The 13,312-nt window shown below is 44.0% G+C and overlaps 1 protein-coding gene and 1 long non-coding RNA gene across 5 annotated transcripts; both read left to right on the forward strand.

Moving 5' to 3' along the window:
* Positions 1-451: 451 nt before the first annotated feature.
* Positions 452-2,728, forward strand: LOC104583799. Of its 4 annotated transcripts, XR_002962415.1 has the most exons (4): positions 453-767; positions 1,052-1,126; positions 1,233-1,438; positions 1,607-2,728. It is a non-coding gene; the product is annotated as an uncharacterized LOC104583799 (long non-coding RNA). The 4 variants fall into 4 exon arrangements; XR_002962414.1 differs by having other exon boundaries at positions 452-767; positions 1,052-1,438; XR_001407070.2 differs by having other exon boundaries at positions 455-1,126.
* An 8,405-nt stretch (positions 2,729-11,133) lies between these two features.
* On the forward strand, positions 11,134-13,271 carry LOC100838363. Its single transcript, XM_003562514.4, has 2 exons — positions 11,134-12,538; positions 12,969-13,271. Exon 1 carries the CDS (start codon positions 11,259-11,261, stop codon positions 12,525-12,527), a length of 1,269 nt encoding a protein of 422 aa, XP_003562562.1. The 5' UTR covers positions 11,134-11,258; the 3' UTR covers positions 12,528-12,538; positions 12,969-13,271.
* Positions 13,272-13,312: the final 41 nt, after the last annotated feature.

The following is a 13,312-nucleotide window of genomic DNA, read 5'->3' on the forward strand; positions in this document are numbered from 1 at the left end:
TGCAAGCAGCAAACATTATTTTGCACTCAATCCCTAGAGATTATTATTTCATCTGAGTACTGCGTTTCTTTGTTGTCGGTGTCACATACACCGAGTTCCTACTCTCTCCATCCCATAATACACTACTAGAAATTACAATTTTTCTTAGGACAAAAATCTTTAACTAGAACTGATTTCTATACTCTAGTTAAAATAAAGGTGTAAACAGTGTAACTCTAGTTAAAAAGAGTTTGCACCTAAAAATAAATATGAAATAACTGTACCTAGAGTTAATTTGAACCTTAGTTAAAGAACGCCACACACTGGGTGAGAAAATGCAGCTGGCGGGCGATTTTTTGCTTTATTTTCGGTCCATCCTGCCGAAGAGGCTTGCGTCGCTGTACATGGGCCCGCTTGATAGCGACAGAGGTGGAGCAAAAAATTTCGCTATGTCGTGAGGCAAACGCGCGAGAAAACGAAATCTCAAAAGAAAACAAATCTAGGTCTCCTTCTCCCGTCTCCGGCTCTCCGCGTCGCCGTTCGCCTCCCCGCCGTGTTCGCGCCGCCCTGCCCCTCCCCGCCGTTCCGAGCCTCCCCGCCCTGCCCAGCGCCGCCGACACCTTTCCTGCGACGAGGACCGCCGCCGGCCGCGAGGATGCAGTTCTTGCGCCGTCCCGCCCTGCCCAGCGCCGCCACACCTTTCCTGCGAGGACCGCCGCCCGCGAGGATGCGGTCTCGGTGACCGTGCCTGGAACCATGGCAGCGGCGGGGTCCGTCTTCTACTCGTGGTGACTCCCTGTCTCCCTCCCTGTGGTGACCGCCCCCTTCTAGTTCATCCTCTCTCCCTCTCAGTCTTCTCTAGCTCTCTCTCAATCCATATGGGTCTCGGGATGTGCTAGATGGTCTGGGATTTAGGTTTTTTTAATTTATTTTGCTATGTGCCAAATTCCCCAATCCATCCAAGCTCTTTACAGGTCTTGATCCCATTTATCCAACCATCTGCTCTATATATTTATGCGATTTCAGGTGTCAACATAGATTTAATCGCATGATTTTTCCCGGAGCTTTTCAGGTTTCACACTCACTCTGAAACTTTGATCTTATCGTCAGAGTATATAAAGAAAAAGACAATCTACACTCTTCACAGGTCCTGGTCTCATATATACTTGCCTTTCTCTCTTCGATTTTAGCATGTACTGTATGTATATTCCCAGCTCTATTTGTAGTGTTTTATGTGTCTGTTTACCTTGTAGGCATTCCGTGAGAGAAAAAGTGTCCTGGTCTCATCTATCCTTGCCTTGCTCTCTTCGATTTTATCACCTACTCTATGTATATTCCGTCCAGTTCTATTTGTTCTGTTTTATGTGTTTTTGTTACCTTGTAGGCATTCCATGGGAGAAGAATCAACAAGGTTTCTACATCAGTTAATTTGATTGGTCCAGCAATCCCGTTCCTATCAGTATGTTGTCAACACCCATTTCTATTAGTCGCTATATGTTTTTCATTCCCATTGTGGCACTTATACTTCAATGAATTCTTCTCAAAGTTTTGTCATCTATAATTTGTCCTTACAAAGTTCTACATGCTTAGCTTTGGTCACTGAAATTTTGTCTGAATGCAATTCCAGTTGAAGTATTACCACACCATCTGAATGCCCTGGCATTGATGACCACTCAGGTACTAAATTCCAACAGCAAATTTACTATTTTGCAAGCTCCAATTTTATACTCCAGTATATTACTCTGTGCCATATTACTAAGAAAGCTCAAATGCCAATGAGTTACCAGTCTGCAATCTCCAATTGTATACTCCAGTATATTACTCTGTGCCAAATTAGTTACATGCAAACAAACTTCGATGTGTCCCCTACGAATACTATCACCATCTGTAACTATAAGCAGCATCTATATCACTCAGTCTATTTTGTTAAAAAACTTTATATGTACAAGTGGATTGATGTTTTCAGCAGTAAATGGCGACATTGATACTTGTTTAAGGATTTTTATTTTCTTTCCATGCTTCCAGCTGGTAGACAAAATAACCGAGCAAGCAGAAAGCTAAACTGACCAAGATTCCTTATTCCTGTATGTTTTTTGAAGTGGTCACCAGCAGCTATCTAACAATGAACTTGTTGTTTCCTCAATAAAAAAAACTATGAACTTATTTCTCATTTCCTTTTACCCACTGAAGCTTATATTGCTCATAGCACTTTGTATCTCTAATAAATTGTTTAATGTCAATGTTTCGTCTGATAGAAACAGTGTGATAAATGTTCATCGAGTATTATTACATAAATTCTTTGAAGCGAATCTAGTAATAGCTTGCTGCCGCCTCCTGTATATCATTTTGTAGATGTGCTACCTTTGTCACCATCCCTCTGTAGGTATGTTGCTATCTCCAATTTGATATCTTCTTATCTTTTGAGTACAACTTCTGCATAGGTGATTACTATATTTATTTATCTTGCATTAAAAATTACATGGAAATCTCTTATCATATCACTTTGTGTAGTGATTCAGGAGATGACATAAGGAAATCTCCTTCCAGCTGTGAGTTTAGGTTCAAGAATGATATTGCTCCTTGGAGAAGAGGATGTGATTAAAGACATGCTTACAACTGTATGCTGCTGTAAAGAGTGTATTTTTTTGGTGTAATGGTGCTTTTTTTTGGGTGTAGCAACAACACTTGCTACTGATCACGAACATGTTACTTGAATGAAAACTGAGATTGGCTAAATTCATTTGTGTTATGTGCGGTTTCTATTGGTTATAATTCTGTCTCCATTTGAAAATATTTGAATTATGGTCATTACGAATTCAAATATGGTCGATACGGATTCATATATGGCAAATACGAATTCAATATGGTTCCATAGAGTGTATTTCAGATTTTGGTAGGTAAAGTTTTCTAGGGGAAGATGATGATGTGGCAAATAAGATTTTGGTCCCACTCTCAAAGCTACATGTGATATCTTTCTCTAAAGTTTCAACCCCTAGGTAAAAAAATGTTTTCCTAGAGCTGTCGAACTGTCTCTAGGTAAAGTTCTCTTTCCCCACCATACTATACTTAGGGTTGCTAGCCTTAGGGTTCTTTCACTAGTGGAGTCTCTAGGTGAAACCTTTACTTAGGGTTTTTGTGCTTTCACCTAGAGTGTTTAGCACTAGGAAAAACTGTGTATTCCAGTAGTGATATGAGACACGCACGCATTACTAGATCCTCAATTAGATTAATTAATGCTTGCAATGACATGGCATGTCAATATGCAATTCATACACAAGGCTAATGCATCAGAAACAAGCTATGATACGGTTATGCTCAAGCCACTTATAGAGCTTTAATAATAAATTCCTTAATTAAGAAATAAGCCTAACATTCTACTTTTACTAAGAACAGTGAGATAAGTTGTCCAAACAAGCATTAACATCGCACCAACAGGTAGATCATATTTTCCTGATCAATTTGATGTACTCACTTCTATAATTCTTAGTTCAGATGAATTTGCTATGAATTTTACAAGTTTGGAAACCGTATAAGCTATTTATCCAAATCCAGATTGATACTTACTCCGTACCTTTTATAGCCAACTTTTGTCACCAAGTGCCGGGCAGTTACAGTCGATGACAAGTGCGTCCTTAGTCAACAAGGTTTCCACGCGGCTTGGCTAGACAACTGACAAGTGGGCCCCACTTTCAGGATTTCCACTTTTACCGAAAAGACTAACTTTCACTGGCAGGTGCGTCCCGGCCCTGGCAAGCGGACACGGTGATCAGCGCGGCTCGAGCTCGCCGGAATCTTGCCGGAAACGCGCGACTGTCAACGGAACGAGGCGCGGCTTGGTGCGCTCGAACGATCCAACCGAGTCGAACCTAAATTCGGCGGCGGAATGACCAAAAGGTCACCGGAACTTCGCCGGCGACGATGAACAGCGGCGGCGACGGCGGCGCTCGTCCTAGGCGACGCTACGGAGCACGAAACGCTACGGGACAGATGGGGAAACGATCCTCGGCTCACCGATAATCTATTAGACTGCTCTTCGAAGCTCGGGGAGGCGCGGAAGGTCGTCGGCGACGGAGCAGTGGCCGGAGTTGGGGAGACGGCGTCGATCTCGCGGTAGACGGCTTCTTGGGGTCCGATTGCTCGTGTAGGGATTCAATCCGGGGCGAGGAAGCTCCCTGAAATGATGGCGAGGTCGATGGGCGGCGGCGGCGCACGGCGGCAGTGGCGGTGGATGCTGATCTCGTTCGGGGCGAGGGGAGCGAGCTAGGGAAAATGGCGGTCACGGGGAGATGCAGCTCGACGGGATGAACTTGATGACGCAAGAATATTCGAGAATCGGCCACCTCATCTGTTGAAATCGACGTCCGGGCGGATGGCCGAGATGAAGCGGCGGTGGTCTCGTGGCGGCTAAGGTGCGCGAATCGCAGAGATAGCAAGGGCACGAAGATAAGCGCGACGCGAACAAGCTAACGCGTGGTCGGGCGCTGCGAACGGCTAAGCGAATCGGCGGCAAGCAGGAGGTGGCGCCGGCGGTGCCATGGCTGACACGCAGCTGCTTGGAGAAGAAGACCCTGACGAGTGGGTCCCTTCAGTCAGTGGCTTCGGTCCTAGCTGGGCGGAACTGGGTTGCGCGCAGAGATGGAACATGACAGAAAGGAACTGGGCCGCTGGGCCTGAGGTAAGTTAGGGTTTCTCCTTTTCTGTTTCCTTTGCTGTTTCCTTTTGAATTCAAACAATTTTAAATTGTTTGAATACTCAAACTTGCTTCAAAAATTCTGGAACTTTACAGAGAGCTTTGAAATATGGAAACAAAGCCTCCATTAAAATCTAGAGTCTTCGAAGAATATTTATCTTGGGTTGCAAGCGTGGAGTAAAAGTCAAGCTTTTAAACAGAGGTTTTTAATTTACCTCAATTTCACGTTTTTAGGAAGTGAAACATGATGCCCATAAGATGCAAATGATACTTTATTTATGTTACAAAACTAGGGCTGTTACAGGTGTCGCGCCCCACCAGCCCAGACCAGTCAGCCCAGAGGCGTGAGCAATTCCTGGCTCCGCCCCAGGTAAAGTATGTACTTGGAATCTAATCTTTAACTCCTAAATCTATATATAATCCTTGCGTTCCTAAATATATTGTGTATAACTTTTATTTACCGTCAAACTTTTTAAACTTTGACCAACATATCAACCTTGTGAAACAAAAACAATTCATAGTATTTTGGTTTGACACTTTAGATGTTGATATATTTTATTATGAGTTGGTCAAAGTTTAAAAGATTTGGCAATCAACAAAAATTAAACATCTTCTATTTTGGAACCGAGATAGTATACAAGACTTATATTTGGGAACAGAGATACTATCTGTACCTAATAATAAAAGCAACATTGTTTCCGCCGTTGGTTTTCGTCCCGGCAATTTTGCGTTTTGGTCCTTCCTTTTTTTAAATCAACGCGCAGTCCAAATTAAGGACGGAACTAGGCTTTTCTGTAAAATCCGGGCTTCTTTTTGCAAATCTCCCCTGCCTCCTCCCGTGGCCGCTCCTTGCTCCCGTGCCCGGCGCCGCCCGCCCCCTCCTCCTCCCGTGTCCGCTCCTTGCTCCCGTTCCCGGCGCCGCCGGCCCCCTCCTCCACCTCTCGTCCCCTCCCATGCCGTCGCCCCCCTGCTCCTGCTCCCGTGGCCGCCGGTCACCTCCTTCTCCAGTGGCCGCCGGGCACCCCGATCCATTCCTATTTGACTTTGCCCACGGATCGAGGAAGCCATGTAGAAAAAAATTCCCCTCCTCACGCTGTCCGCTCTACCTGCGCCGCCGCCGCCTCACGGGGGGCCCACCGCCGAGTGCTCCCGACGCTCGATGAGGGCGTCCCCTCCACTTGCAGCTGCCCGTCTGCTCCGTGTTGCTCGACTTCTCCATAGACCGGGGCAGGGACTCGGAGCCCCTCGCCTCAGGGAGGCGATGGTCTCGGCCTGCGTGCGTATGTTTGCCATCAACCTATTCAGGTTCTTCCCGTCCAAGGTCCGGCCAGTCGGCAGGGGAACCAGGAGGCCGACGAGGATAATCTGTTCTTCGACCTCTCATGGTACCACCTACAGGTCGTGTCTCTGGTTGTTGATGTGAAGGTGGCTGGGAAGTACATGTTAGAATTTTTCTAACAGTGCATGGACAATTCGTTTATCTCTAGGATGCCCTGTTTGTTCTAGATAAAAGGATTGCTTGAAAATATTTTGCATATGATATATGAGAAATTCATGGGCGGTATACGCCATAAATCCGCAAGGCTGTGAGCAATATCTTCTATAAGGCAGATCGCCACAGTGGGATTGCGGAGCTCTTGGAGGTGTTTGGGAGTATGATTAGTGGGGTTTGCAAAGACACTGAAGGAGAAGCATAAGTTGTTTCTGTGGAAGGCATTAATTACTCTTTATAAACCAAAGGCAGTGCGAATTTGCCTGCCACAATTGACGTACTGCATTACTCAGTTTATATATTGACAAGGAAACGAAGCTCTAAGGGACTGTGATCGAGGCCTATTGAAGTATTGGCCAGTGAAAACAGTCAGAAGGAGATGATGTTCTTGGAGGAGGTTCTGGAATCGACAGAAATGCCTGAGTTTCAGAAGTGCGCGCATGGTTCCATTGTTTCGAAAGGGTTGCACACTGCCTAAACATCTCTCATTTGCAAGTAAAATTTAATCTTTAAAAGTTTAATGGGCTAATGGACAGTTTTGGCCGCTTTATTATTTTTCTTTATTAGCTTATAGCTCCCATTATTGAACATCCGCTCAAATCACAAGCAGCATGAATAAGTAGCTTCAGTATGTAATTATCAATAGTATGTAATTATCATGGACGAGTAAAGTATTTGTTTGGGTTAGATTGCACATGGTTTTTTTCAATTGAGTTTTTTGTTTTGTTCATGTATTCCAATGGCAGGTACGTAAGAACCTTTGATTAAATTTAAAAGGGAATACAACATCTTCTATACAGACAAGACACATGCCACGTTTGACTAATACTTAGGAAGTAAATTTCACTTTCATTAATACTCGTTGTTTTGCTTATTTCGAATGAATGTTAAATTATGTCGTTGTCTTTTAAAAAATGTGAATTTCCGTGTGCATATGTTTAAGAGCCCGTGGCAACGCACGGGCACTGTGCTAGTACTATATAAGAACGTAAAAAACTAAAGCTCGTTGTCGCCCTTTCCTTGGCGCTGAGCGGACTTGTTGGAGGCCACAGCGAAGACAGGGTTGCAGTCTGCAGAGATCCTCCAGCTCCTTGAGCTTCTCCACGTATTCATCCTTGTCGGTGTCCGGGCTGAGCGGACTTTTATTCGGATTTCTACATTTTTAGTTTATATGGTTCAAAGTTTCAAATTTTCCTCGCAAAGCAGGCCATCCAATTATCAACCAAATGTTACAGCGAAATAAACTCAAGCAACATGATTCAAAGGTCAAAACAGACAGTAACTTTCCAGCTACTCTTTCCCTGGGAGTAAATTCTGCAGGCAACCTGTTATACATATAGTCAAATATTCGCAACAAAAATAATAATTAAATGCAGCTTTTCCCTGGGAAAAAAGAGCATGTACAGTGAGTTCTGGGCAGTTAAGTAAATCTGTCCATCAATTAGAACAAATCCTTTGGCAAGTGAAGAACACGTAATTATCTGGACATGGAATACAAGCATTACTTATGATTGCTCTGACGTTTTCTTATCGACATTGCTCTGGCAAAAAAATGTATCGATCACTCCAGTTCAACTCGTAGAAAATAATATCACGGGAAAATAAAACTCATTTGTGCAACTACATTGAGGTCCTTAGATCTCTGAGAATCTTTTATTTTCTTCTTTTTGAGGAACTCTTCATTTTCTTCTTGTGCTTTGATTTCTCATTGGATAGTTTTGTGTCACCCCGTTTATTTGCATTCTCTCGGCGTCCAAAGCAAGTTCAGCAGCGAGGAAGGCTCTTCTCTTGCAAGTTGCCACACCAGACCTCTTCCAAACGGCTCTAGAATACCAGACCATAACCATAGTGAATGACATAAATAAATAGCACATCACGACATCACGTTATAACAAAGTGTACGGAGATGCAGTATGCATACTCGCACGAAGGATCTCAAGTGTGGGGGACGTAGGGAGGGGGGCCCGACGAAACGAAGGACGCGGGGTGGGCGGACGAAAAAAAAGGTGAAGGCCTTCCGTGGCATGCTGGCCGATTGGTAAGTTAAAACGCAACACGCTAGTGAGTTGCAACGGCAATCAATCCATGATGGCATGCAGAAAAGCGGACCATGCACTGGTTCGTGGAGGGGGCGAGCCTTGCTGACGTGGCAGACCGTGAGCTCAGGACTCAAATTATATACTCGTTTGGTCAGAGTGAATTAGTGACAAGGGGTATGTGATGTTAAATCATTTGTTTGGTTAGAAGAAATGAGAGTTAAGAGGTATGTGATATTAAATCATTTGTTTGGTTAGAGGAAATGATAGTTTAAGAGAGATTGAGCATGTGATGTAACAAACTAATAACTCCCACTATTTTAATAATAGGAGAGTTGGGAATTGGGAGGGAATTGTCTCATACAGATGATCTCAACCGTTGGTCATAACTTACGATATCATCTATCTCTAATCTAATCTCCCACCAACCAATTATGCGAATAAATTCATCCATACCAAACTGAACTAAACATGAAGTGGAAGGCCTTGTTTAGATTGGGAGAATAATTGTCACTCCATAGGGCTTGAATTGTTTCCCATGTGAAATTTCTGCCAAATTCTCCTGGAATTCTATGTTCCATGAACGATCATATGTGGTGGTTGGGAGCACGAGTGCATCTCGTATGCCCGGCATATATACTAGTCATCTCTGCGGAGATGGTTCTTGATGTCAATGATCTGCCTCAAGCCATTTGCTCAAATACTTGCGTGAGTTCGGTTGTGCACTAAATTTCTTGTTCTGAAGAGAGCACATAAATTTCTTCATTGTCTTTGCCTGAACTTCAATTCTTCTTACAAAATGATTTTTTTAGGAAACTCTTCCAAGACAATTGATGAGTCGTTCCTTTTTTTGTTTTGTGGGGAATTGATGAGTCGTTCCTGTACGTGCAATTTTCTGAAGAGAATTGTTTGCTTCAAGATTCGTTCATAATGCTCTAATTGTGTTTTGTCTTAATAAAAGTGGGCATCATGAGCCTATGGGTCGCCTTGATTCAACATTTTGAAGTTTTCTATCGATGTCATGGTGCTATCTTAAAGTTGCCGAGGAAAAGATCATGCTGATCGACTACTAGACAGTTGGAATCCACAACAGTGTTAATTCCACAAAACAGAAAACTTGTTTTTATCAATGTTCATGTTACTTATTCTGATCCATAGCAACGCAAGAGCACTTGACTGGAAAAATAATGGCAGTTTTCTTAGATGGGGGCGATAGTTTTTTTTTCATTTTGAGAATTTATATTATTTTTTTAGTTAATGTTGGAGAGAGGCCGCAGAAGTTGTGTGGGCGAGAGGGGGCACGTTTCGTTTAAATTTTGTTTTTTTAGCGAATCGCTTCGTTTAGATGACAGCCTTACAAAGTTTTTTTTTATAAAAAATAGATTTTTTTAGCCAAAAAAAAGATTTTTTTTTTAGCGAAGAAAAAAAACAGATGACAGCCTTACAATTTATGTCAACATGGGCTGGAATTCTTTATTCGGCCTAGCCCAGGTGGATAAGACGATTTGGTGGCAGCCTGGAAGAGGGTCCTAGAATTTTCAGCATCTTTCCTCTAGCACAAAAAGAGAGTGAATAATACGGAAAGAGAAGAGTAAACCCTAGCCGTCATTTTTTTAAGAAAGGTTTGATCTCCGGCGGTTTTTCTTCTCTTACAGACGATCTGGCATTGCGAGACGGAGGAGAACCTATGCTCCGTTTGTCATCTAGCTACTTTTGCTATTTTTCTTCTTAGCTACTTTTTTTTGTATTTTTTTTATTGATGCATCGTCGAAACAAGGGTTTCACTTCTTGCCTTGTAAGGGGTTGTCCCTGGCCATGGTGCATTCAACAATTTTAAGTTCTGATTATTTGAGGTGGGAGATTTATGCAGCTTTCAAAAGCAATGAGGTTAGTCCAGCTTGTGCATGAATATTGTTCTGCAATTTCGTCAACGAATACACGAGGAATTAAGATGCAAAAGATGATCTAGTGATGTCGATTTCAAAGGGTCATGATGAAGAGTTTAGGTTTGTTACTTATGTTCATCTCAATTGGGTTGATCTAGTCTATTTTCTTTTATGAAATAAAGCTGATCGTTGTTCTAAAAAGATAATATTTTTCAGCATTCGGTGCAACAACAAGTGTTCTGCTCAAACTCAAGCGATTGATAGCTGACTATATATGCCCAATGCTGTCTTTTCAGAGTATTTTGCTTATACATCTTGCTCCGTGCTTAATCTTTTGTACCTAGTTAATTATCATTTGATGCACTCCCTCCATCCCGAATTAAGTGACGTCGATTTGTGAAAGAATATATACAAATCCACGTCCGATAATTCGGCACGGAGATGCACTTGTGCCGCACTTGTGGATGTCGATACCTGATGTTAGAGATTCTGATCCAGGTGTTAGTGATATCCTCTTCGTCTTTTTCAGGAGCGGTACACGAATGTGGGGCTAAGAAGAAAAGAATAGGCCGAAGCCATTCCGCAACAGACTAATGAGTGTTTATTGTTCTTCCGTTGGAAACTATCTGTAATTTGTTAAGGTGAATTAATGTTCATTGTTCTGGGTGAATATTTGGCTTTTAGTACTTAATAGAATTAGTAAATTGTTCAATATATATATCCCTGAATCATGAGGTTACTGTAGCAGATATGCTGAATACTATTCGTACTCGTCATTATCAATATTGAGTTCGCTAGGGATTCGATTATCTTTGATCACGGGGAGAGGGGCTCCTTCACGGCTTCACCACGCATATTCCACGATCTGCGTCCACCGTGAACCGGATCCACGCACTCCTCTAGCCGTGTGTTTGTTGAAGGTGCACATCTACCGTCCACCCAACCCACGATCCGCGTCACTCGCATCCAACGGTTCATGCGGATCAACCGGTCCCGACTAGGAATAGGATCTCTCTTCTCTCTTTCAATTCAACTACTAATATAAAGTGGAAGAGGAAAAGAAAAAGAAAAATAATACCGCAGCCCCCTGGACGAGTCCATCGTCTAGATCCAGAAACAACACATCGATCGATCTGACCTAGATCTCGGCGGACCTAGATCTCGGCGGTGCCATCATGCCGGAGCCTCCCCGTGCCCGCCCTTTCCTTGTGCTGGGCGCAGCCGTGTTCGATTTCTCGACCCTCACTGACGATGGAGGCGAACATTGGGGCTCGCTGGAGTGCTCGACGAAGACGGCCTTCGGCTGCGGGGCGATTGGCAAGCACGTCGTGCAGGGCCTCTCACTCATGGTGCGCATCGGTAAAGACGACGACCCCAACTGCTTCCCTTCCCTGGCGATCGACGTCGCCGACGAGGTCTTGCGTCGCTTGGAGGCAGAGATGTCCGACGAGGATGCCGAGATTTGGGGGAGGGAGCTCTGCCTCCGCTCCCACCTTCAAGTCGTGGAAGCGGGCATTATGATCCTCGGTTTGAACTTCATCAACACGGATGAAACCAGCCCTTACCGATCCTACTACCTCGTCTACGACTCCGCAACCACGTCGCTCTCACTGGTCCCCATGCTTGATGATTGCCGGGTCGTTGGCACCGGGTACCCTCTCCCCGTGCGCCGCGGTGACGACAGCTACTCCATCATCCTCATGGCGACCAAGCCGAAGCAGGGCAAGCTGCCCGTTGTCTGCATGTGGTCGATGAGGCCGCCGTCGGGGTCATCGGATGACGCCTGTCCGTGGAACAAGAGTAGGGAGCGTCAGCCCTTGAAAGGCGACGATTGGATGGTGGACACGGCCTTCTCGTGGCGCGGCAAGGCTATCTGGGCTGATTTCGCTCAAGGCCTGCTCTACTGCAAATGCAGCAATCTGTTCAGTGGCATGGGGCGTGTGGATTTCGAGTTTGTGCTGTTGCCTGAGGAACACAGGATTGCACACGAATACGCCCGCCACATGGCGCCTATGCATGTGTACCGCTGCATTGGCGCATCTGGGAACTACATATGGTTCGTTGTCATCATACCATCAGAACGTGACCCTCCTGCTGATACCATTGTGGAGGTGTGGACTCTGGACCTCCTGTCCGAGGAGGCAGGCCAGAAGAATTGGAAGAAACACAAGGTCTTCTCAATGGAAGACATCTGGGAGCAGGATGCATTTTTCAAGGTGAGGTTGCCAATGACCAAGCCCAGGTACCCCATGGTGAAGCAGGAGGACGATGGTGTCCTCTACATGCTGCTTCCTACTGCCAGAGGCAGAAGTGGTTACCTGTTGGGCATCGACATGAACGATGTTGTGACGCCCCTTATGTCGATCAGATATCTTGCCATCCCGTATATGAGTCGCACTTATTTCCTGCCTGCTCCGCCTTGCTTCACTACTTCATGCGATTAGTGAATCATTTGGTCAGTTTACTCTACTTTATGCTACTAAGCTGCTACATTTGTACTGCTGATGCTTTATTAAATCTTGCTCTTGTTGAATTTTTGAACTGCAATTGCACATTTATTAGCTCAGTAAGTTTGAACTGATGATGTTTTTTTATATTAGCACTTGTTTAAATTTATGAACTGCAATTGCAGTTATCTGCGTTTGTATGCTGTCGGTTTCTGTTCTGTTTATAACTTCAGTCATGATAGCTTAGCACTTTCATTTTTTACTGCCATATCTATGAATTAGTATGCATGATAAGCAGGTGTATTCTAGAAAAAAAAATCTATGAATTAGTACAGTACAAGTTTTTTATACTGCTATCACCCAAAGCAGCATATATATGAGGTAGCATCTCTCTCTCACACACACATTCCTGAGTTTTTTGCTTGTTTTCTTTGGCAGTGTCCAAATGTCCGCTGCTGTGAGCAATCTATGAATGTCACAAGCCTTTTCGCCTCCTCCTCTTTTGGCGATCTACGAATTCTAAAGACTCGTCGCTTTCTCCTCGATGTGGTGATCAACGAATGCCTTTTGCTGCCTTCACTGTTTTGGCGACCTATGAAGCAGAGCTGGACTACTATTTGTTTAACTTTTAACTTAAGTATGTCAGAAGACTCCTATCTGTATTGACAATAGTCAGTAGTATTACTATTGCCGTTTTAAAACTCCATTGACCTTTTGTGCGCAGTAAATTTTATTTACCTTTGTGAGCGTCGTGCGGTAGGAATAGAATATAGATGGCCTGA

This window comes from Brachypodium distachyon, chromosome 1, assembly GCF_000005505.3.
Source record: "Brachypodium distachyon strain Bd21 chromosome 1, Brachypodium_distachyon_v3.0, whole genome shotgun sequence".
Classification (NCBI taxonomy): Eukaryota; Viridiplantae; Streptophyta; class Magnoliopsida; order Poales; family Poaceae; genus Brachypodium; species Brachypodium distachyon.